The sequence below is a fragment of the Gallinula chloropus genome (assembly GCF_964237585.1).
Source record: "Gallinula chloropus genome assembly, chromosome: 6".
In the NCBI taxonomy this organism is placed as follows: Eukaryota; Metazoa; Chordata; class Aves; order Gruiformes; family Rallidae; genus Gallinula; species Gallinula chloropus.
In genome coordinates, this window is record NC_140091.1 from 28,571,997 (window position 1) to 28,596,988 (window position 24,992).

Genomic DNA, 24,992 nt, shown 5'->3' on the forward strand with positions numbered 1-24,992 from the left:
AGCTAATTAGATAACCAGATCTTGAAAAGGCATGAAATAAAAGTTGCAGGTATAGAAAGTCAGTGTGATCTTTTTCAGCAAAGAATTTTATTCCTGTTGGATGCTGCAGCCTTAACAGCAGAGGTTTATAATACATACATGAAACTGCTCACTATGATACTTCTGGGAGCTGCTATGTAGTTTTTCTATTGCTTATGTATGTTATTACCAAAAATGTTATTAATCTACAGCATCATCGCCTAAAATAATTACAATGTTATGCAAAACATGTGAGTTAATTGGAACATAACTGTCCCATTCTCACGAAAACAGGCGTGCATGTATACCAATTCAGAAGAGACCAAATCTCATAAAAAGGCATGTTGCAATTGTAACTTGAATTTTCTAATTGCATTACATTCTTAGCAGAGCATCAGTAGAACAGATGCTTTCTCATCCACAGACAAAACTGTCATACATTCTTTTTTCAGCGACCTAGATTGCCAAGAAATTACAAGAAATTTCATGAAATTAGCTTTCTCCTTCACAAAAAAAATAATTTGTTCAAATATAATTACTGTATCAATGCTCAAACTTAATTTTTGTGAAAGCTTTTTTGAAAGCCAGCCACCTACTGGGCTCAGCTCAACAAAATCTTTTTGCTTACTTAAATGCAGAGAACAAGCAGTCTTAAAAAACATTCAGAAGATTTAACTTTTAGTAACTGCTGAAATTTTGAAGATGGGGTTTTGAAGTGTGGATTTCTCAAAATACTTTGGATGATTAACATGCAAAGAAAATTTGTAGTATAATGACCTATATTTAAACCAGTAGATTTAAGTGAATTTTATCTTTGTTTAAAAATGGTCTTATTTCCTTGGAACAAACAAACAGATAATCCCCTGCTTCATCTATCTGAATACAATCTCAGAACAGCACTAAGAAAACGAGAGTTCACAGGAGACATCCCAAAGTCCAAGTGAAGCAACGACAAGGTAGTTTTTCTATGAAAAGAATTTTGCTCTAACAAACTGAAAATATAAAAAAAGATTTAGAAAATTGTTAATGACTTGCTCAGTCTGGCCTAGCATAAACCTTGACCTTATGAATTCATCAGGGTTTTCTAACTTGATATATACCTATGAGAAAAATACTTATTCACTGTTAATACGCTGAAACATCAGGAAAGCTAAGTATTTTATGTGTTTTTATTACACTATTCCAACCTGTCTCACAAAAGAACCATTCAAGCCAGGCATGAGCAGACAGAGAAATGTAAATGAATGAAAATCTGAGTTAAAAGGTCTGAATTATAGTCACTGTGGTAAATTGATCAATCGTGCATTTCCTTTCATGAACTTTGCGTTTCCATTCGAGTATCTGTAAAAGAGAGAAACTTTTTTCTCCCCCCAATCTATTGTACTACTGTGAAAAAGAAAAAGGGATATAAATGAGTTTTACAAGTTTAAGAAACTCCATGCTTCTTTTTAATGAGTAAAAAAAATTCTCAGGTCACACCATAATGACCTAGAATCTCAACTATTATCATCATCACAAGCAGCTGTGTACAGCATCTATCATTATTATTTCTGGAAACATTATCTCTGCTTAGGAGGGGAAATAAAAAAAAATCTTCTAGTATTCAGGATGCACTCTGCAGGGTACAGCTTGAATAAAGGTGTTGATCTACCTCCTAAGAACGGCATTTATGGATGATACTGAGGACATGACAAAGCTTCTGGCAGTAAGCTGAAGTAATACAAAAACTAAACAAATACATCCAAGCTGTACCTCCATCTTGGTGCACTTTATCAAAGCTAGAAGTAAAAACAATTAGGACAGGCTTTCTTCAAAAGAAATCTATCATTAAAGATGAAAAGCTTAGCTATATTGGAAACTGAAGGGAAAAGTGGATGAAGAGTATCTGATTTCTTTTTAAAAACAATAAATAATATACACATAAAGTACAGGAATTATCACAGGAATCAATACACCATGAGCAAACGTTATAAACTTAAGGAAGTACTTCCAAAGAGACTGAAGGAAGCATAACGAGAATTTCTCTGAAAACCAAGTCTTGGTTGAGTGCAGTAGAACATCAATACCTATAGGTTCCAGAGCAAAAAACTCAAAGTCCAACAAACATGCAAGCATCATTTATATCTGTGAAGAAAAACATGAGTAACAGACACACAAGCTTATCTTGGCAGGCATCTGACTTGGACTCTTTTTTTTGTAATATATGTAACAATGATTCCTGATCTCTAAAATGGCTTTAAATGGTTATTTTTTCCCCCCCACAAATCCATAGGGACTAGTTAACGTGAAATTCTCCAGGGATGGATACTCCTGGTTCAGGTGCTTTAATGGAAAGTCTTGTTTGGTATCTCTGGCACTACTACAAATTAAAGACAGTAGAACACTCAGCCTGAAATCTTAAAATACAGGCATGTGGAAACATCATCCATTGAAGGATCAGATGCAACTCAAAGATTATTCTTTCTTGTTCAACTTAAAAAATTGCCAAAACCCCAAAGTCTGTCATATGAACAGCAATGTCAGGAGGAGCAGAATTCTGATCATGAACATTTTGGATGTACCAAAATGAGACTTTAAGGTCTTTAGGGAAGGTGCTGGATGGGGTCCTGAACCTGGCTGAACGTAAAACAGAAATATTCCACCACTGTGAAGACCTAAGGGAAACAATGATGCCCACTAACATTTCATTCTGGAAAAAAACCACCAGTTTATCTCTGAATGCTTCTATCAGTATTATTTATCTCAAGTTAAAATAAATGCCAAATAAAAGAAAACCATAGCATAGCTGCATTTAAATGCTGAATGCATTCTCTAACAATAAAACAGGAACAGTTACTGTAAACATGATTCTAAAGGCTGCATCGATCGCAATCAGCTTTCCAATTCAAGTCACCAATTCAAACGCGCCATAAAGGCACCCTGAAATCTCTTTACTCAAGTCATCACTGACATAAGTGACTTCATAGACTGGATCCTGTGTGTTTAGTCACATAGATTGTGATTTCATTAGTTAGATAGATTTGCAAGACAGGTAAGAATCACAGAAATGGGGATAACAGGTTAGCTGTCTTACCAGCAGTAGTCCAGAAGATGTGGAGGAAGCACTGGGATGTAAATGTGTTGCCAATACATTGGATATAACAATGCGGCTGACGCATGAACACAAGCAGTTAACTAAAAATAAAAACACACACACAAAATTGGCAACAAAAAAGATGAGTAAAAAGAAAATACAAAATCTTAAATTAACTTTTAAACATGTAAGAACCTTAATCTCCCCAAAACACCTATTACAGCATTTTTAATTACTTGTAATTGCTTTACACATCCATGAAGAACAGTGATATATGTGTACAACATTTGCACGAAGTCAGATTAACAACTCAATTAAAAGTTAACCCTGCCCAGTTATTTGCCTGAAAAAAAGAATATAAACATGAACTACTTGATGTTTATCACAGGTGGGCACTGGCACGAAGATACAGAACTCAGGAGAGTTTTTTGGTCCACATTGCTGCTATTTGGAACAACTGGAATTGATCTGAATTGATGTGAAGCCACAGAAATCAAACTCAGGACCAGGCTGAATTTCTGTTTGTGTCAATTTCTCTTTGAGTTCCAAACTACCTTCAAAAAAGTCTGAAGTAGATATTCCCTGGAACAGGAAAGCAACTTCATTACTCTTTTCCAAAACTCCCTGCCCAAGGCAGAGACTTGAAAGTCTGGCACTACCATCATCAGAAAATGAAGGATTCCTTGACCAAGAAAGGAGGTGTTATAATCTCTTTACCATCCAAAGACTTCTTTTCTAAAACAAGGAAGGAAACAAACAAAGGAATACCACAAGAAAACCACCCCCCACCCCTCCCAAAAAAACACCCTATGGCATTGATTAGAAACGTGGGCTAGTTTACTCCTCAAGTGAACAAAACAATCTGCAATACCTAAAGAATTCAAATTTGATCTATCAAATACCACTTTGCTATCAGGGAATCACTCAGATGTATTTATTATGCAGCCACAGTCACAACAGAATGAAGAAACATCAACGCTGTGTTCAAAATGAGGTAGCCAATACCCAGCGAACAAACCTCATAAAAGAAAGAAAAATAAATGTCACAGAAAGGCCTGTGACCTGTGTGGAAGACACTGAGCTTACAGAAAAAGACAAGACTGCCCTCATGGTTTATATCACAAGAAAATTCCTATCGGAGGTTAACTTGATAATAGTGCTGTTTATTAGGCATGTACATTTATAGTAACAAAATGAAGAACAATAAATAAAATATAAATCCCATCCATACAGCAAGTGCTAAAACATTATGGATTTTACAGGGGAAAAAAGCCCTCTTTGTGGAACAGATCAGCAGTTAAAGCTTTCATACCCTGGCTCTCTTGGATATTTAGACTTGTAAATAAAAATTATACGGCAATTTTGTACATACATTTTCACACTAAACCAGAAAAAAATTCTAAGACCGTTGTAGCGGATATCACAGACAATTACAATTTGTGCAGCATAGTTTGCTCGGCACTCAGATTAATATAACACGATTAAATATGGAAAAGAAGAGGGTCTGAAAGCTCCTGAGGGATATCATTAGGGCAAATTGCCAAAGAATGAAACATGAGCCAGTCAGGAGAGGCTGGAAGCTGCAGTAGTACCAAGGGACTCGGATGTTCGACAGTTGGAGCTTCAGCAATGTGTGAACTGCAGGTTAAGGTATCAGGAGACTCTGTTCGCTGACACACAGAATGTCACTATTGACCAGCGAACTGCCCGAGCCTGACAGCTACACCACAGAAAACCAAGTATATCATAATCCCGTATTTAAACTCCTCGTTTCAGATTAACATCTCGTTTCTCAGCTTTACATCAAACCTCTACAGTTGCTCTCATTTTAGGCTTATAACAATGGCTGTTTTAAAAAATTGCTGTGTTGGTTCTAAGAATTAATTGATTTCAGGAAATAAATGGGTAGTTTATCCCTCCTCCACACAGTAGGATTTATGAGTTTTATTTCCATATTATCTCTCGCTCTAGTAACATCACTGACAGCGCAGTCAAGTATCATGTTTTGTGCTCTATTACTCAAATTAGGTATGGAAATAGTATGTCTACAGACTACTACACATAGTATATAAATTTCTATCTGCAACTATATATATATAAAACTTAGCATTTCATGTATTTCAATCACAGACTGAAATAAAGCTGAGCATAAAGTTATACAGGCTATCCCCCAATGTACACAGCTGCTGCCTCCTCCTCCTCCTCTTAATAGGCATCCTTAAATTATGAATTAAGATGACTACACTATTTGCACGAAGAAATATTTTCCTACTGAATGCCTATGTCTGTGTTATATTTTAGTTTAGTTCTCACTTTAACAAAGGACATGGATAATTCCTAAAAAAATGCTGGAAGTTTTATTAACTCTTTTGCTTTACAATCTATATTTTGGTGCAGCATTCAGACTGCCATCTATTTAACATTTTTAATTAAAAGACCTTACTAAATTTTAGCATTTCTAGCAGGAAACAAAGATTTGATTACTTACACATCCAGGTTTTGCTGTACTGTTCCTTCTGCTTTTCTATTTAATGACATCTTAGCGTAACATCTTATTTAAACATTTCCATCTATGCTGCTGCAGTAGGTTTCCAAACATTTTAGTGTGGCACAACTATGCTCTATAATTTCCTGTTGTATACCGCCTGTAATACAAGCAGCTATGGGATTCTGCTGCTCTTCAAACTGTGTGACATTTTAATACTGTGCCAACTCTGCCTTTAAGGAAATACTGATAAGATAATTATGGATTTCTTATTAAAAACTGCACACTTCCTGGCAATTTCTCCTTTTGTCTTTTTTACTGTTTCAACAGTGACTGCATTTCCCAAATGCATTAGCTATTTAAATAACTTACCTCTTTAACTGACATATTCACTCTTCTAAATCGAGTGGGGACTATTGCAAATCTTGGAATAACGCTGCCTGTTTTAAGTAACCAGACAGTTTGAGAGATGCAAAAAGCATTCGGGGAGCAGGCAGAGCCCGACTGCTTGCATCAGAACACCGAGGTCTGTAAAGGCGACGCTGGATTTGGAGGGGTGTCTGAGAGCATCTGTGCTTGGGAGCGGAGCCAGGCAAAGCCCAGCAGGCACCATGCCGAATGCTGAAGGAGATGACGGTAAGGCAGAGAGCGCAGCACAAGCTCCTAGGTGCAGAAATGAGCATCTGTTGCTTGACCAAGTGGTGAGATCTTTTGCAGAAAACAATTCTTCATACTATTTAGGGGAAAAGGCATTTGCATGGAGCCTGTTGATTGCTATCTATTCCAAACAGAATTATCAAGACCTCTTAAAAAAAGATTTACAAGAGAAACATCATAGATCAGAAAAGTCTCTTTTTCAGGAACAGTAGTCATTATCCTAAATTATTTTGAAGTCATCTTCCAGGCTATGTACAACCTTACCTATTTTGCCAGTGACAACTGGTGATCACATCAACTGTGAACTGTGATCCCCTTTACAGATAAGCTTGTGTATATATATATAAGGTGAAAGCATCTGACCAATAAAGTTTACCATATATTTACATATACACAAATATAACATTGTTCTGTTTACTGAAAAATCTTCAAACCATAGCAGAACAATGCTGCAGAACCTAGTTACTGCAAATCTAATAGTATATTACACGTTCTGAGGCAACGAATGATGTTGAGGCATCCTCCTGTAGTTCACTGCACTAGAAAAAACATACTAGAGCTGTGTTTCTATCCATAACGTAAGTAAAAAATTTCCATGTTCAACCCTCTAATAAAAAGACAACTTTAATTTGAAATCCCCAATATTTGCATTGGAAATTAAAAGAAGTTTTCTGTCCCACTCCATCAGTAATGAATTTACAAACACTACTGATTACAGCTGAAAGTTTCAGTCTGATTCCGATCTCTTCCGATAAGACACTGCAGCCAGCATCACCACCTAAGCTTTCATCACCCTGCAAGGAAAGTATGTGGTGTTTTCTCCAGGGCTTTGTAGTGATTCTGGTACAAGAATTTTATCTTTGTCTCCTGAAAAAAAAAACCCCAAATGCTGGAACTATGTGCCTGGTGATAATACAGTCTCTCCCAACAGTGGGAGACCAGGTTACAAAGCTGGTTAGCAACATCCATTTTTGGGGTGATAGGAAACTGATTACTTCCAAATCCTGTAAGAATGAAGTAACATACAAGTTCCAGAGAATGAGGAGTTACTTTCCACCTTCCGGCAATCTGCAGTCACTCGGGAAGGCTGTTCAAAATTTACACACTGCTAATCAGGAGCACTCAGGGAAAGAAGTTTTAGTTCAGGAGTTGATCAAAGCAGATTTACCTGCTCCAGGAACACAAACAGTGCAGCTCCTCCCTACCCTTCCCGTGGATGCAGTCACGCTGATGTGTGTATCTGCTACCCCAACGCTCGCTGCTATTGAGGAACCTTTCTACTCTGGATTTCAAAGGGACCAGTCCCTTTATTTCTTTTCTAACTTAAGATTTTGCTAAAACACTGTAACATGTCTAGAGCCATACATACTACTTCAGCTGGAATATTTTCCGCAGGTTCACGTATTACACTTATTTCATCCCCATTATTCACCTAATTTATATGAGTAGCAGGAAAAGTAGTATTCTGTATCCTGCAAAAAATTTACCTGCCAGTTACTTTCAATCTGTATGAATGATTTTCTCCAAAGGCTTTTCTATAACCAAAGGTAGAGAGGCAGAGCCTAGGTCACAAGATTTGCACGCGCAGCAATGCACAAACTAGAAAGAGAGAAACTGATTAGCAGAATCTTGTCAGAAAGCCAAAAACAGCAACAGAAGTTAGACAAAACGCTGAAGTAAAATTAACCTGTGATACCATACAACCTTTCAAAATCTACTCTAAACAACTAAAGAACTACAGTGATAAAAGCATTTCCTGAAAAACCCTCAAACACTGTCAATCTCTGTCAACACCATGTCCAGAAACGGGTACTGGTGTGCTCTCTCCCTCCTCCCTCACAGTCCCATTGGGCCAAAGAACAGCTTCCCTCCCACTGCCTTGACCACACATATGTTCAAAGATGTCAAAGATAATGTTTCATTATCTCATCTACTTATTAATACCTACAGCAATACATTGTAAGGGATGGGTCACCGCTTTACCACAATCGTAGTGGCCACCATTAACCCAGACCAACGCTTACAGCTGTTAGCCCAGGACTCCCACTTCACAAGACTTAAGGAGAAACCACTTACAAAACAACAAGATTCCTCTCTTCTGTATTGCTACCACTCTTAAGGCTACCAGCTGTGTTGCAGGGACACCCCTATCAAAATATTGTCTGATCAGGAATGTGATCAGGCCCCAAACCCGTAACAGATACTTAACAGCTGCTAAGACCCACCTTCCTCATCCAGTTCTTAAAGCGGGGGAGGGAAGACTGCTGGGGAGTAGAAGTGGGAAGGAGCCCTTGTTTTTGCCAGTTTACAACAGAGTGTAAATCCTTTCCCAGCTCTAAAGACTAAAGAGTCAGACTAAATCATAAACTGAAGTCCACTCTGCTGACATTGGTGAGAAGTCAGATTTCACTGATGAGAAAGAATTCAGCCACAAAAAAGAACAGAATACACAGTTCAAGCCATGACATCCACAGCCATTTCTAATGCATTTCTTTAATTTTGCTCCTGGCTAATCACTTCCCAGCTGCCACCCCCAAAATCTTTAAGAAGAAGAAGGGGGATCTTAAATGAGCCATAATGCATTTTCCTCCTGTTGGCAAGATGAGACCCCCAGTTCTCCTCTTTCACAGAAGGGAGAAAGGGGAAGGGAATTCTATTTCCAGACCACAGATGAAAATGTTAACTTTTTCCACTGTGAAAATTAAATGTGAAAAAAAACCCATTATCATAAATAACACTGTCTCCCACATTCAGTTTTGGGGGTTTTGCTGTTGTTTTCTTTGTTTGGTGGGGGTTTTTTGGGTTGGGTTTTGAGGGGTTTTTTTTAGTATTATTCACTTCCTTTTATCATTATTTCTGGGGGAAGTAAAGGGAAGAGAAGAGTGTTATTCAAGAATTTGACAGCACTTCATATACAATCAATTTCATTCTTTTCTTGCAATTCTTGATTCACAAAGCAGCATTATGGCATCATTCTTGTGCATTAGTTTGTAAGGGAAAAGAAGAGACCGCAGACACTGTTTGTTCCTTGCCCATGGCTCCAGGTTTGACATGTTTCCCAATACTGGAAGCTGAGCAGAAAATAAAATTGAAGTGGTAGAAGACAGGTGAGTGCTCAACAAGCAGTACCACAGGCATACTGCACCATGTAATTTGATTCAGTTACTCGAGTTCTTCATCCCTTTTTAGTATTTCTTATGGGTTTAAAACGAAGCTTTAAGAAGACAGCCTACAGCTTTTATCCCTAACAATAAATATCCCTTTGATAATTTGTTTAGTCCCATTTTGGATAATTTCCTAACTTGTGTATCTCTCCCTCTCTCACAAAAGCACAGAACACCACAAACAAACGCATCTTTTCGTCCCTTTTTCTGACCATCTCCTGATCATTGCTTTCCTCCCTCCTTTCCTTTGTGGCCTGTCTCCATGGAGAAAGGTCTACCCTCCCACAAAACAAGGGAGTTCTGCAAACGTTTCTTGCCTCTGAAAGCAGCTTCCAGGAAAATACTTTTTACTCACGTTTCCTCCCCCTGCATAACTCCATGGTATGTTCTCCTGCCATACGCTAATTAAGAAGCAGCAGGGAACAACTTCCTGGTGAATAGTTGACAGACAACTTATTTACTGTGAGCAAGAGCAGAGATAACCACTGACTACGTTATAGTTCATCTAGTCATCGGCGTATTTGGGGGCAAAGGGGGAAAAAATATGCATAAAGCAACAGTAAGTATGAAAAAGGGGCAATCTTGCCATAGCAGAGCAGGTATTGCACAGGCACCCTTCAGTCACTCACATCTCGCATTTCACAGCGTCACCAATGACTTCACAGGTACTTTTTTTCAGGGGTGAGCCAGTTATGGTCAACAGACTCCAGACTCTTTCACTTTCAGTTCCCACACAGCCCAACCAGAAAGGGCTCAGCACTTCAAAGGCTTCCCTTAGGCTGCATATGCCCACTGCACTGGCTCTACACAGTACTTGGTGCCACCAGGTTCCACTGAATTGCCAATTACAAAACTTGGAAAAAAACAAACCAAAACAAAAAACTTTTGCCCCAGATTACCTTAACCTTGGGTTTGTTCTTTTTCCTGAAAATAATTTTGACAACCGTTCATAGATCTGTCTGTCCACATGCTTTTCTCTCACAGTACCTTCCCTCTGCTCTGTTTGCTTTTTGTTGGTTTGTTGGGGGTTTTTAATACAACCCAGCGATATTGTTCTTCACATTTTACAAAGAAGGCAGGTAACAGCAGTCTGCAACTTTTCATTGGTTTTGCCCTCTCTCTCTCTCATTAAAATAATTTTAATGATTTGTTGACTACCCATTTTCATGCCTTTTCACAAAGTCTTTCACAATTATTTCCCCCAATAATACAGTGTGACAATGGGAAAACTATTCTAAGCTTCAGGACTGAAAGAGCTTTCCAGGACTGGCTGTATATCCTAGCCACGTTTTGGTTCCATATCGATACCCCACAACTTCACTGCTAGACATACACTGCCTAAGGGTGTCCCAATGGGACCCTAACTGCACCCACAATATGCACCTCTGCCCAGTTTATCTTACACTGCTTACACCTGAACTAGTAAAAAAATACAAAATTATTAATCATCACCCCTCATCTACTCCCAGACCAAATGCTCTAATTGACCTAATATTCCAAAATGAATTTTAATCATGCTTCTGGGAGCTCAGCGAGTATCACAGGAATATCTGTTCTGCCTCGAAAGTTAATGAGAAATTCCCATCCATTTCTTGTTTTTCAAGAGCTAAATTCAGCTGTTGCACATTTCCACCCACTATGTACTATTTCACAGGCATTTGAGACACAAATTAAATTTTCTATCTATAATTTTTGAAGTATTGGAAGAGTACTACTATTTACAATGGATCTGCCATACACTTCATAAATACATTTTTAGATAAAATCGTGACTGCACAACAGCGTACAATTAAAATAAATTAGATACTATAGTTCTTTTAATCAGACCTGGGAGCATCACCCCTAGCATAAGGCAATGCCAGGATGTCTCAAAGCTGTGTAACAGCTCCCAATGCCCCTGTTTTCTCCAACACAGGCCTGTAAGGAGCCAATTGTTTCACTTCCTTGGATCCTTAGTTTGCACCAGCAAAGTGGCTTCATCAATAGCCAGTAACTCAGAAACACAACAGTACAAACGAGGAGCTATCTGCCTTTCCAGGGTCCACACTAACGTGCACTGTGGTCCAAAGCCACATCCCAGTGAGCTGGCCTAGGGACAAAGCACTGCTTGGCAGGTTTTTAACCATATCCATGAACCTCCAACATCTAAACCACAGAGAGAATAAAGCGAAGTGAGAGAAATATATAGCCACAGTAGCTCTTTTCTGCTTCAGCTGATGGTATTACTGCCTTGGGTCATACGGGTTTTGGAATAAACTCAGGAATCTCGGATTTAGGGTCAGATGCAAAAGGAGTGATGTGATTCACAAAGACAACATGTTTTGACTAAGGGGTGTTTCACTTTCTCTAGTGGCTGGTATTACATTCCCCAAGGAGTGTCTTCCCAGTGCCTGAGGGACCACAGACAGTGTGACCATACCTGGACAAGACTGACAATGCAAAGAACATGAAGCCACCTCACGGTCCAACTCACTATAGTGACTGAGGGCAACTGAAGAAAGCTCTCTTTGCATATCTGCGACAGTAAACGTGATTCCACAAATGTATGCTTTGTGTAAATTAACATTCAGCGCTCCATCACCACAAGAGGGGGGAAAAAAAGTCTCTTTTATTGACATACACAGTCCTGAAGAGACCTACAGTCAGTGCAAAGCAGGACTTTGTAACCCCCCTGCTCTCAGACACATCAGACTTGTATTACCTGAAACAAATACTGGTCAAAAATGGAGGTAACGTTTAGACATTTGCTGTAAGGTGTAGCATCCTTTCCACCTGCCAGTGTAGGCCGCAGAAGCTACACTGTAGTTAGCATATTACTGACAGGATGATGAGAAAGCTCCTGTCAGACACTGGCCAGCCGGGTGTTTGAGACAAAACGCACAGCCCCAGCTGACTAGTTAGGGAAAGACTGGTGAGGTACAATTACAGAGGCATATGACAAGCTTTCATGCTTGAGTGACTTGAGAACCGATGACATGGCTTTAAACAGCAATCCTTCCTACCTCCGGTCACAAAACAGCAATAAGTCAACTGATGCACTGTTGTAAAATCATGATTTATTCCTTTGCTTTGAATACATGAGAGTGGGGTGTGATGTTCTGGTAGACTACCACAGCAGGTGCACTTGGGGCCGAAACATCTAGGGCCTGCCTCCAGCATGCATAAAATCAATGCCGTAGCTCAGCCTTCCTGGAAAAAGCCATCCCCAGCACTTTAATAATTTATAGAAAGCCTGAATTAAAAAATTATTTGCACTGAAACTCGTACGGCTCCATGCAACTAATAAGAATACATGCAGATGCAATGACATGTGAGAAAACGGCGCTGTGTGAGAACATACAGCCTGACATTTAGGAAAGGTCTTCCTTTTATAGCTAAAGTGAAGCAACTAACAGCCACCTCCGTGACTAGATCAATTCCTTTGTTTCATTCATAGTTTCATTTAATCCAAAGCCATATAATTTGTTTCTCTTTCATAGTTTGCTGTTCAAAAGCCAGAAATGGTAATTTTTGCTACAAACAGATCGTACCAAGTGTAATCCTCAGGCTAGCTGAATCCATCTCACTCTAACACTAAGCCTGAAGCAAGCTGTGAGGTTGGTGATAATCACGTTATTAAAGTGATTGGAAAGTCAAGCTAATAAAAGACCCAATAGTAGAGCAAATAATGACCCAGAAGCTGTGACAGAAAGGAGTGGTGGGAAGCTTCCATTTGTATCTTGGTAGTAATTGGTAGGGCAAGTAGACAAAGATCTCCGCCAAAGGAGTTTTTAAAGGGGGTAAAACCACAGAATATCAATTTAAAGAAAGATGCAAAGAATACACAATGATTGCAAAAATCAAAAGCCAGAAATAAAACAAATCCTGCTTGGCTGAATTAAAACATAGGCTGACAACTGAAACACACATTCAGGACAAAGTGGCACTTTTTTTTTTCTTTTAAATGAAAAAAATCTATTGCAGCTTAAACCAGGCAACCTTCTTTACTCTCTTTTTTTAATCCAAAGTAAACCTTCTCTTTAAATATACCATCACTTCCCTGCCTCCTTTTTCCGTAACAGGGCTGGATCCTTTAATCGAGTGTCACGAAAGCATGAAATTTATTGGGCAGAAATGCTAAACAAAGAATCTCTGGACATAAATAAGTGCAGTTTTCCATTCCTGCCACCCCCCCACCCTCCCCAAGAAGGGTGAAGGGAAAGCGAGCAAGGCCTTGAATTATGCCTTTTGTTATCAGTCACTGCCCGAGATAGTGAACCGAAACAGAACTGATAACTTGAAGGTGACATCACAACCCAGTCTTCATGAACTGACATAAACACTTGATATTCAGTTAACCCCAAAGATAAGGCACAACTCCCTTAACAGAAAGTTGTAATTCATAGCAATATTTCTGAACAAATAATCTTTTCAAGTATCAAGCTACAATTTAGGACGATTAAAACAGGACCTTTGCAACACCAAGGAACAGTCTGCTGTGTTTTGTACACAATAGTAAAACAGCACAAAGGTAGCAAATGCTGATGCCCAAACACACTCCGTTTGCTTATCTGTATTATATTAAGCAATCCAACACTTTAAAGTAGAAGCATCTTACACCAAAACCACATTTAATTACTCCTGGCAATTCAATTGAATTCTTACAGGAGGTACTGGCTAGTGTTTAATTTACTTTTTCAATTATATTGCTCTGTAAAGAAGCAAGCCTCCTGTCAGTCCTGTTCTGTTTATGAAAGGAATTGGCAGGTAGCAGTTCTCACTGAAGTTCCTGATAAAACAAAACAAACCAAAAACCAGACCTGGCTTATCAGAACTTGGTACTGCAAGTGAAAATTAACCCAGTCTTATATCAAAAGCAGATCAGACGTGATGTGGCAGTAATTTCATCTACCTATGACTTAAGTAATGCAAGTAGACTGAGAAAATAACCAGAAGAAAGTGAAACTGATGTGCCAGTGTCTTGGACTTGACCTGCAAGGTACTATTTACATTCACAACTTGGAGACATACTTCAGGATGTCCAAATGCCACTGCAAACATCTGCTACCGAAATCCTTGTCCAGGAGAGTAACTACATTTTTTTTTTCAAGTGAAGACACCATCAAGATGACTATTGGAATAGACAGCTGAATTTTGAATGAAGTTTAAGTTTCCCACAACCAGCATACTATTCCTGTTGATCTCTAATGACTTACAAAGAATTTGGAATCTGAGCATAGAAATAAGGTGCTCCAGATCAGCGCCGTGTGATTCTGGTACCTCATCTCGTCAGATCACAGCAACAGAGATCAGCTGAGATGTTCGGCCTAACAACAAGTCTTAAGAGGATCCAAATGTAGGCTGAGAGTACAATTCTAGCATCTTTTTTCTTCCTCCAGACCCCCTCCCATTATTGTTTTTTCCTACAGCAAACTGTGTCCCACACCAGTAAACTGGGGGAAAAAAAAGTTTGATTCCACAGTTTTGCTACATCATGTGAACTTCTACTAAGCCAGGTTCTTTGAAAGTGCTTTCCCTTCAAATTCTTCTCACCCATTTGGGTGGCCTTATTGCTGTGTTGTAACACCTAATTCTTCCACTTGTCATTTTGAGAAAGAGCAGGGGGAAGGGAGGGGGGGTGGAAGCAAGCTGTGGTAGAATATGTAAATTTCATAAGATATAGTAAAATCTTTGGTCGTTAAAATATATGTATCATAGACTAGTAATTTAGAGATTCCTTATATTCATTCACTGTTTATTTTCCTGGTTTTCAGGTTTTGGTGTGGCTTCTGCTTACATGACCCCATGTTTCCTTTGCTCTTCAATCTCCATGGACTGACTTAGCTCCCTGTTCTGCAAACCACTGGCAAAGCGCTGCCTTTGTGCATTCCCCTAACTGCAACAGTGGCTGCAGATTCAGGGACCCAACACTGTGGGGTTTTATAAACAGTAAGAAGTCAGTCATATAATTACTTCTACCACTTAGAACTACAAAACCTGTCAGCCTTTTATGGTGGTTCTGAATCTTTATCTCCAATTTATTTTGACTCAAAGGAATTTAAAGGGCTTTTTCCACTATTTATAATCCAAAAATCCTCATACCTTCTCAAATCCCATACCCAACCTCATACCTCTGTGTTGAAACAGTTCATGTATTTGGTACTGCAACTAGCAGCATTCAGGAACCTAAAGCTGATTTCCCACCATATTTAACACAGGCAAAACACAAAAAAAGCATATCAAAATCCTTTATGCAGTACTGTTGGGGAAAAAAAGGTGTAGTTTTGATGACTGCTTAACAGGCTAAAGAGTCTGCATAACAAATATACTCTATGATGGAAGTTGGTTATAAAGTGACAGTCTTGTACTAATGCAAAATTAATCTTGGGAATATTTTCAAAACATATATTTTTAAAACTCATTAGACACTGTGAAGAGTAAACAAAATAACATCTGAATATTGAGGTATACTTTCAAAATGAAACACAATATTCTTTTACAAAGCAGACTAAAAAGGCATAGGGGGAAAAAAATAAATTTCATGTGGGCAGTAGCCTAAAACCTTTAATAAAAAAATGCTATTTTGAGTCGAACATTATTATCCATCTGAAGAGCTGCTCCAAATCAGAGCTATTACAGTATGCACTCCCAAACCACTCTAACAAAGATGAATCTACCTATTACTAGGTTAGGATAGCAGCTATTATTATGGACCCTTGATTTCTTTCAAGTAGCTCCAATGGAATAAGCCACAAGTGAATAATAAAGATCTTATAATAGCCCTTAAGAATTCTTTTTAGGTTAGAAGGCACAGAAATGAACTCAGGAGAGTTAAAGAACTCTCATCTCCTGATAAGAAAAATAATTAACCTGACTTAATGTATCTGAGTAGGTCTTATATAAATCAGACTTTTGTACTTCAAGAGCCAGACTAAAACCATATATCAGAAAAGTATGTAGATATTGTCTTATAAGTACACATGGAACATATCTAAAACCACAAAGGTCTGCAGGTCATTTTGTGAAATGTTCAATATATTCTGCTTAAAAGGAGATGTGTGAAGTACTTACAGTGCTTAGTTTCTTAGAGGTAATAATGATTCGTCTCTCATGCAACATACTGGCATAAAGTTGCAGCATGTTGTTCACATCCACAGCAACAAAATATTCAGTGAGGTTTCTCTGTTTAAATAAATAAGATGTTAACAATATAGCAACAGTAGTAGCTAAGTGCAACATTTTATATATTATTTACAAAATTTCTTGTCCAATTAGTACATGGGGGAAAAACACCAACCCAAAAGTATGACAGAAACCCCTTGGCACTAAAATTTCTATGCTCTAAGAATGGATTAGGTTTTAAAGCCCATGAAAAATTACCTTTGCTGTAAGTTATTAATATTTTGCTCATTTGATTATACTTGTGATTTTCATTTTTAAAAAAACACACACAAGATTTGATATTGTATCAGTAGCACCACGTGCTAGTAAGGTAACCATTACTTCCACCCCAGGAACAGGTCCTCCAGCACTGCAATAACTGTTCCGTCACAGCTACAATGATGTAACGGTGGATTTTGACAGGCTCTCCCAAAGTCAAGGCATTTTATTCCACGCCAAGTACAGCAAAACAGCTTGTTGAAAAACACCAAGCTTTTGCTCGAGCTGCATGTGCCAGGACACGGGACATCCAGCAGCACCAGTGGAAGGCACTGGGTCCTTTCTGCAGCCACCCTTTTTGCTCCCAGTGAGAACCCCACTGCCATCCCTGCTGCGGGAGTACAAAAAGCAAAGTCACCACACTTCTAACTGATAGTTCAGCAACACAGAATTGTGGGAAAAAAACAGAAAAAAAAGCAGGGGGATCTCTGTGTTTCACCTGAACTGGACAGTATTTCTGTGTGGTACAGTGTGAGGGACACACAAGTTCTGAATAAACTGAAATAGCTACTGGAATAAAACCACCTAAGAAAATAGTCATTTTTAGTAATCATTTGGAATGTACTAATACACCCCATAATACAGAAATCTTTTAATTTCACAAATTCATTATCATATCTGCAACAGAACTCCTACTCATCTCTGCTCAGGAGCAAGACATGACTGAACACTCACATAGGAGGTCTACCAACTATACGGCCTGACCCAGGGACAGAAATCCGAACAGTAGAACTGTCAGTCTGCAACACATGGCAGCAAGGTAGCACCCCTGAAGAAACAGTGAGGGCAAGACAAGCATTAAAGGCCTTCAGAGAGGGGTGACCTCCTGACTGCCAGCACCCGCTGCAGCTTCCCTGGGTCAGGGTCCTCCACTGTCAGGGAGCACGGCCTGGGGCAGAGCTGCTCTTCTCCAGCCCTTGGCTTATCTCCTTGCAGACTTTCCTACAGGAAAAGCTAACTTCAGGTAAAGCCCAGATGACAATCAGAAGGTTGACCTCCTCTTTGGATATATTGCAATGTTATGGACATATGACAACACGATGTTGAAAAGACCAACAGACAATCCAGTTTCATGTGTATCATTCATTAATGCATTATCAATTCAAAGACACAGAATACAGAGTTATTCTTGGTACAAAAAAATTTTGGAAGAGATAGAAATAAGATCTCTAAGGCTACAAACAGTTTAGAAAGAAACTGGTCTTTGAACTGCTACTTTTAACTGGTTGTCAGAGGCTGATGCTCCATTATAATTTGAGTCCAATTTACCTCCAACACCCTCTAACACTGTAGTTGACAATGGTAGGATTATTCTATGTTGCAAAAGCTGTGGTAAAAAGAGTTTGCAATCTTGCTCAGATCAATATATCTTTGCGAGACAGTCACAGTCATATCTGCACTACCTCTGAAAAGTTACTGTCCCTGAAAGATGTGAATCTAACAACAAAGAATAAGACAATTACTGTTATTGCTAGTTTACTATAGCTACCTCACCTTCTCACTTGCTATTCTGATTCATACTGGAGGGATGAGACTTTTATAAATTGAGTAAAAATTAATTATAGAAAAGCACCTTGAACATTATTTTTTCCTTTCTGCCACAGAATCAGAAAACTAAATCCACAGCAGCACCACCATGACATCTTCCATCAGCCAGAGGCCCAGAGCAAAGCTTCCCCTATTTTCTTGGAGTTGAATACATAACACACCTTCTAACCTCCCAAAGTTACGTTTTACAATAACATCAAATAATAAGCTAGAATAAGAGAATTCTTTAAGATAGAGGAATTCAACCCAAAGGATGAAAAAGATGAAAATAAACTTTTAAAAACTAAGCCATCTCCTACACAAAGATCCCTTGCAAGAAGGGTCCTCTCCTGTATTCCTCTACCCAGCAACTTTCCATACCTCTCTGGGTTGCAATACAAGCTGTGCTATCTCCTCTGGATCATCTGGGTCCCTGGCATAGGCTCCTTTCCACTCCCACAGATGCACCCATGGGCCTCCTCTCTGCTAAGTGTCCCTACAGCTCCTCACCAGCCTAGGTTTCCCCAGTTCTGTTTCTTTCCCCTACCCATTCCACCATCGCCCAGGCCCCACTGCTCACAGGATGTTCCCTCTCAGGCACAGTCCAGCCAATGGATGACCACAGAGGCTGAAGGACACCTCTGTTACACCTTCTGCACAACAGCAGCATCTACCAGGGCAAGTTCTGCTGTGCTGTGAGGCTTTTGCACTGCAGTGAGTCCCCCAGCAGCTTAACTTTCAGAAGGAGTTATTATTTGAAAAGTAAAAACCACACATCTATACGACCATGTGCAATTCCATATTGAAATGCAAGAGTGGAAATCTAAAGGTCTCAAAGCTCTTTTATTAGATGTTATCCAGCTAAATCCACCATAGAAAATGTGATCTAAGATTTCATGTTTGCAATCTACACACAGCAACATCAAGGATTCAGCAGCTACAGAATGCAAGTCTTCATAAAACAATCACACCACCACTCCTGGTGCACCATTACCATCCAAGTGTAAGCAGGTACAGGATGTTTTCAGAGAGCCTGAAACAGTGCCTTCTTAACACAAAAGCTTACTGCTTGACCGCTGAACTTGCAGCTCAGCAGTGCAAGTATTCAAACAACACAAGGTGCAGAAGTAGACTATATTTTATATACGTAATCCCATTAAATGCAAACAAGCCAAGTAATTATGAATCAAAGGGTAGACATAGCAGTGGTCAAAAACATCCCATTAATGCTTTTAAATGGGCCAATGATGAATGTAACATTAACTACTAGCTAAAGGTTGTAATAATAGACATCAATCATATTCTAAAAACAGTCTTGGGGGGAAAAAAATAATCTCCTATCGATAAAAGCAGGGTTCAGCCCTACCCACAGAATGAGGCTGATCCTTCTCCTAAACATTGAAAAAAGAAACCGCATACTTACACTTTCAGGGATTGTTGGCAATCCAGTTACATCAGGAGTAATGAAATACGAATGCTAATGAATGGGGAAAAATAATTAACAATTTATGTACACAGAAACAAAAAACTATTTTTTTAAGAAATCCAGCATTTGGCTTTTCCAACCCCATCTTTGTTTAAGCAAAAAGCCATCTTTCCAACAGCATTCTTACCACTACTAGACAAAGAATTGAGCAGATCACGACACGAAATGACAAGCTCTAGTTCAGCACAGCACACAAACCAAGGGAACAAAACACTGGGCTGCAGTTTTGAAATAACACTGAAATTAAGCCAGCTTTATACGCTGTCACGAGCCATAGAGTAGCACTGATTAACTTAAGCATTGATTTAAAAATTGCAACCAAACCAAAAAATGTTAAATTTAGAATGGAAAAGGAAAAATCATTCACATGAGGAATAATCAATGAGAATTGAAATGTTGTTACTTGATAAACAACATTCTCTTCTCTTTCCATACAACTCTGAATCAAAAATGTGCTAGAAGAAATGCAGGGTCTGACAGCTTGAGATTCTGCAATCGTTTATGAAACACATTAGCAATTTTATGCATCTGAGTTTGAGGCCCACTAGGATGTAAATATAAAATAGATTAAACCAAAACCAGATGTAATATAAATTATTCTAATTAATCCAGTGCTTTTAGTATTTATCAGACATGGATTTAGCTCAGTAAATTTAAGGCATTTTTGCTTAGTAATCTGAATTTTGAAAGACAAAAAGACCTCGGGTGCACACTAAGTAAATATGATAATTATGGAGTTTTTAGCTTTTACTTGTTTTTAATGGAATTTTGACTTTTTTTGCAGACTTTGTTTTTAAAGTGTATTTTAAAATTATAATTAACAACACAAAGACTTTTTTTTCAAGTCAAACTTAAAAAAGATATACCAAAACATAAAGGAAGTCTATAAGATATTAAATGTGTCCTGTGTTCATGCAAAAAAAAAATATTAATACTATTAACTCTGTGTAGGAGACTTATTAAACCAGCTTGATACATTTAATAGAAAATTTTCCCCACAAATTAGGTCACTTGGCAATAGTTAAAAATTTAAAGAAAAAAAATTTAAAAGGCATCCCATAAACATCATAGCACTTGCACAATAAATATCCCAGGTTATTGTTTTGCATCAACAGAGAAAAAAAGGCTACGATTTTTTTTCTCTGGTCAAGAACATGAAAATATTCAGATTAATGGAATGCCAACATTCTTAAGAAATATAATGAGATCAGAAAATTATTTCCTATATGTAATAGGGTCACAGAATATTTATCAAAAGGTTTCTGAGTAATGAGTTAATAACGTAGAGAAGTAATTATTTATTAATTAACAAGGTAATAATATCACATTCATTAAACAGAAAAGGAAGTAAAAACTATGAGAAGCAAAGACTCATTACTGCAGTCATTACATGTCATAAAGCAGCAAAACGATAACATGGTATAGAGTCCTTGCACATCTTTGTGACTCCCCCTAGGAGGATGCACGGCCTTGGAAGGGACACTAAAGTAATAGTTGCTGTCCTGTATAAAGTTTTCTCTACAAAGGCCACTAGAAAATGCAAGTTTTGTTCACCAATGTAAGGGTATGATTTTGGTTGCTGATATAACGGAAGCATTATGATGCGCACACACATAGCTCAGACATTAGACTGATTCAAACAGAACAGGTACATTAATATTAGACTGCTCTTTTCGGCTACAGACAGCAGCAGAATTTCCCAAAGGACAGGTATAAATAAGCCTGAAATCAAGAGAGATATCCTATAGCAAGTAATTACTTCTTTAATTACAATAAGCTTTAGATAGTCAGTGCCTTTTAAACTCACCGATACAAGGAAAGGCTGTTTTTTCAAAACTTGCTCACTTGCAAAAATCATCTCTTGGTTCTTATGTAAGATGAGAGAAAGATTGAAGAATTGACTTTCTAGTTTTTTAACAAAAAGGCCAAAGTTGACTCTAATGCTTGTAATATTCCATGTTTAAAATACTGGCTGAAAACATGTTTTATTCTTTGCATTCCTCCCCCATTTGAATTCAGACTTACACTTAGCTAGTTTTTCTAACAATAACAAAACAACAACAACAAACCCAAACCAAACAAAAAACGTAACACAAAAAAAAAAAAAACAAATCACTTTCCTTAGTCCTTTATTGTTAAAAGTGACCCAAATGATATTTAAGCTCAGGTTCCACAGAACAAATGATCACCCCTCACACATTTCAGCTGAGAACATCTGCTACTGGGACAGATGGGTGAGATGGTCCCTAACTGGGAAATGCCCTGTATCCAGATGCTGGGTGTAGTTCACGCACGATACGTACATGCAACCCTAAGTGCCGTTGTGCTCTGCCACCTAAAGCCCACTTAATGTCCATGAGCCTCACCCTGCAGCACACCAGAGGAAACAGGGCAGGATCTTTCTAATTCTGCATCATAACTAGACTTCTCCTAGAACAAGGAAAAGCCACCTCATGATGTCATTTCTACAATTACTTTTCAGACTGTAACTTCTTTCTAAGTCTATTATACTGATGGTTCCAGTCTAGCTTATTTACAATACACAAGGAGCCAAAAAAAGAGAATATAATCAACATAAAAGACCAGTCCCACAAAGTTAAGAGTTGAAAATGGCCATAAACATTTCCCTGCTCCCTGCAGCACAGAGCGTCACATAACCAGAGATGCCTGCAGATCCAAGCAGCAGTCTGATCCAGGCTAACCTGTTCCTTCCTGCTCTGCCCTATCTGAACCTACAGGACTTCCTTGGCTCTACCTGCAACCAAGCATTTGGCAAGAGCCCTGCATTCAGATAACCACTGTTCACCTAAAAAGATTACAAAACTTTGATGTAACAAGCTACTGGGAACAAGAGACAACCGAGAAAAAAAGTTTGAAAGTCAGATAACGTTGAAATAAAACCACCAAGCACCAACTTTAGTGCAATCAATTTGCCACCCCAGTGTAGGCAGCTGTATTCACCACAGCATCTCTCTCCAGGTTCATCACAACGTTCATTTTGAGGGAGACTATGAAAGATGAACCACAACACTGAGAGCAACAGGCAGTAACACTTTGCACAGAACTTCAGGAAAAATACCTTTCAAAGCCCCTTGACGTCCTTCTGAGACAGTAGGATTTTTAAAGGACTTAATAAAAAGTGGTTTAGGGATGTCAAGCTAGAATTGCTTAGAATACCACAATTAACGATAGCAAAATATTACTTGATATACTGAAGTATTTTTGGCAGAGGTACTATGAATTGAAAAATAACTTGAAAATATTACACTGACAACAGAGAAAAATAACAGCAACCAAAACAATTGCGACTGCAGCTTCAAGAAGCGCTACGCTGCTCTCGTGTAAAGCAACACACAAGGCTGGAAGGACTTCCACATACAGTGGCATAGCACTGTTCAAGGGGAAAAATATCAACCCTTTACAGACTAGTGGAAACAGCAGAGCAAGGAATCCAAAATATGGCAAAACAAAATAAAACAGAAGTAGCAATATGTTAAGCAGCAAGGGTGAAGTATCTACAGGAACAGAAGACTCCATTTCTGTATGTCTTCATAACAGGGCCAGGAGCTTTTCTAGAGTCTGTGCTTGAAGTATCTCAAGTATCTGAAGTATTAGGCTCCATTCCAAAATAAATTACTTTAAAATAACAGGAAATTACACAAATAAGGTCAAGATAAATAATCTAATGATCTTTCAGTATGTGCTTAAGGGAACCCTTTACAACATTGCTTCTTTCTGTGCCCTGCAAACTGCCATAGTTCCACCAAGAAACAGGTATTTGCACACAGATACTTAGGTGGGCAGTAACTGCCCAGACACTGTGACCACAGCAATGTCTCAGAGGCAGCAGAGGCTCTGTATTGGCTTTATGTCTCATGCAGGCCCTATGAACTTATTTAAATGTGCACCCATGTGCTACTTCTGCTAAGAATTTCAGGAACCATAACAGTGACCAGCTCACTTTTTGACACCTCTGCAGTGACAGCACCTTGCCATACTATCAGTGTCCCATTCCACATCAGGAAAAGTCAGAGCACAAAAGCAAGGTAGCCACAGACACATCCTTTCACCTAGATGTGCTGGAGGTTTCATGCAACTCAATGCACTTGTACGATCTTGCCTACAGTAATTTTGTAAAAAAGAAGCCAGCTTACACATATTTTTATCCAATCCTGTAAGTCTACCTACTCAGACATAAGAGGCAATAAAACAGAGTTACTGGCTCCTGATTCACAGCAGGAAAAACCAAAATTATCTACATGAAACAGCTGGAAGCACAAAAAAAAGTAGTTCTAGCACTGCCAGATCCCACTGCAGTTTACTTTTTCATCTGTAGAGTAAAACTCAAATTTCAGCTTCTTTACAGCTATGACTTTAAGAGAACAATGTGAGACAGCAACAAACCCTGTTCTGCACAGACAGGGAAAAAAACCTTAGCCTTCACACAGAGTTGGGTTTTTTTTGTTTCAACCTTGCCTATTATTTTATAGTCAGTAATAGGATGAAGAGTTAAGCAGAGAATACTTACCACACTTAAGCTGACAAAAGCGTTTGCCTTTGGCACAGGATGTCTATACAATGATTTTAACAAATCAATTGAGTCATATTCCTATAGGGAATATTTTTTAAAGGTAGTTAATTATTGTATTAAAAATAACTACTTACCATTTACTACACATCAAGCTATATATTGAAATGCATACATATTTAACGAAAAAGACAACTGCAATTCACAGTGAAGTATTTCAATATTATATATAAAACTTAGGCCAACTTTGTAGCTCAGAAGGTGATTGCATCTGCAAGCCAATCTCTGATATATTTCCCCATACACTCCTTAAAAGATTCACATTATTTGCAACTGTAAATAATGTTAACACCTCGAGGTGGTCTATACATCATCATCTTCCTAAAACCGTTAGCCATGGTTTTACTAAACATACAACACAAGCTATGTATCTGTGTATTTTTTAAATGTGACACCCGAGCACATTAAACAGTTCATAAGGTTTACCAAAAGGTTTGTACTGCTACCAGCTTTAACCAGGATCCTCCACCTCAGTCTCTACGAGAGACAGTTACTTGGGGAAGAGATGCAGCTGGCCTTTTACTTTGGTGTTGGATTTCCATTCAGTTTAGGGGTTTTGTTCGTGGAGATTAAAT

The 24,992-nt window shown here is 38.5% G+C and overlaps 1 protein-coding gene across 2 annotated transcripts in view; it reads right to left on the minus strand.

Annotated features, from left to right (window-relative positions):
• The window catches only part of DENND1B (DENN domain containing 1B), a gene marked incomplete at both ends in the record, with an annotated part of 149,910 nt that overhangs the window by 50,403 nt on the left and 74,515 nt on the right, over positions 1 to 24,992 (minus strand). Inside the window, 5 exons of one of the 2 annotated variants that reach the window (XM_084266474.1) lie at positions 3,092 to 3,192; positions 16,448 to 16,558; positions 19,767 to 19,820; positions 21,637 to 21,696; positions 24,358 to 24,438. In XM_084266474.1, the coding sequence (XP_084122600.1) occupies positions 3,092 to 3,192; positions 16,448 to 16,558; positions 19,767 to 19,820; positions 21,637 to 21,696; positions 24,358 to 24,438 (407 nt within the window). The remainder of the gene's footprint in view (positions 1 to 3,091; positions 3,193 to 16,447; positions 16,559 to 19,766; positions 19,821 to 21,636; positions 21,697 to 24,357; positions 24,439 to 24,992) is intronic. The other variant, XM_084266475.1, reaches the window with a different exon arrangement.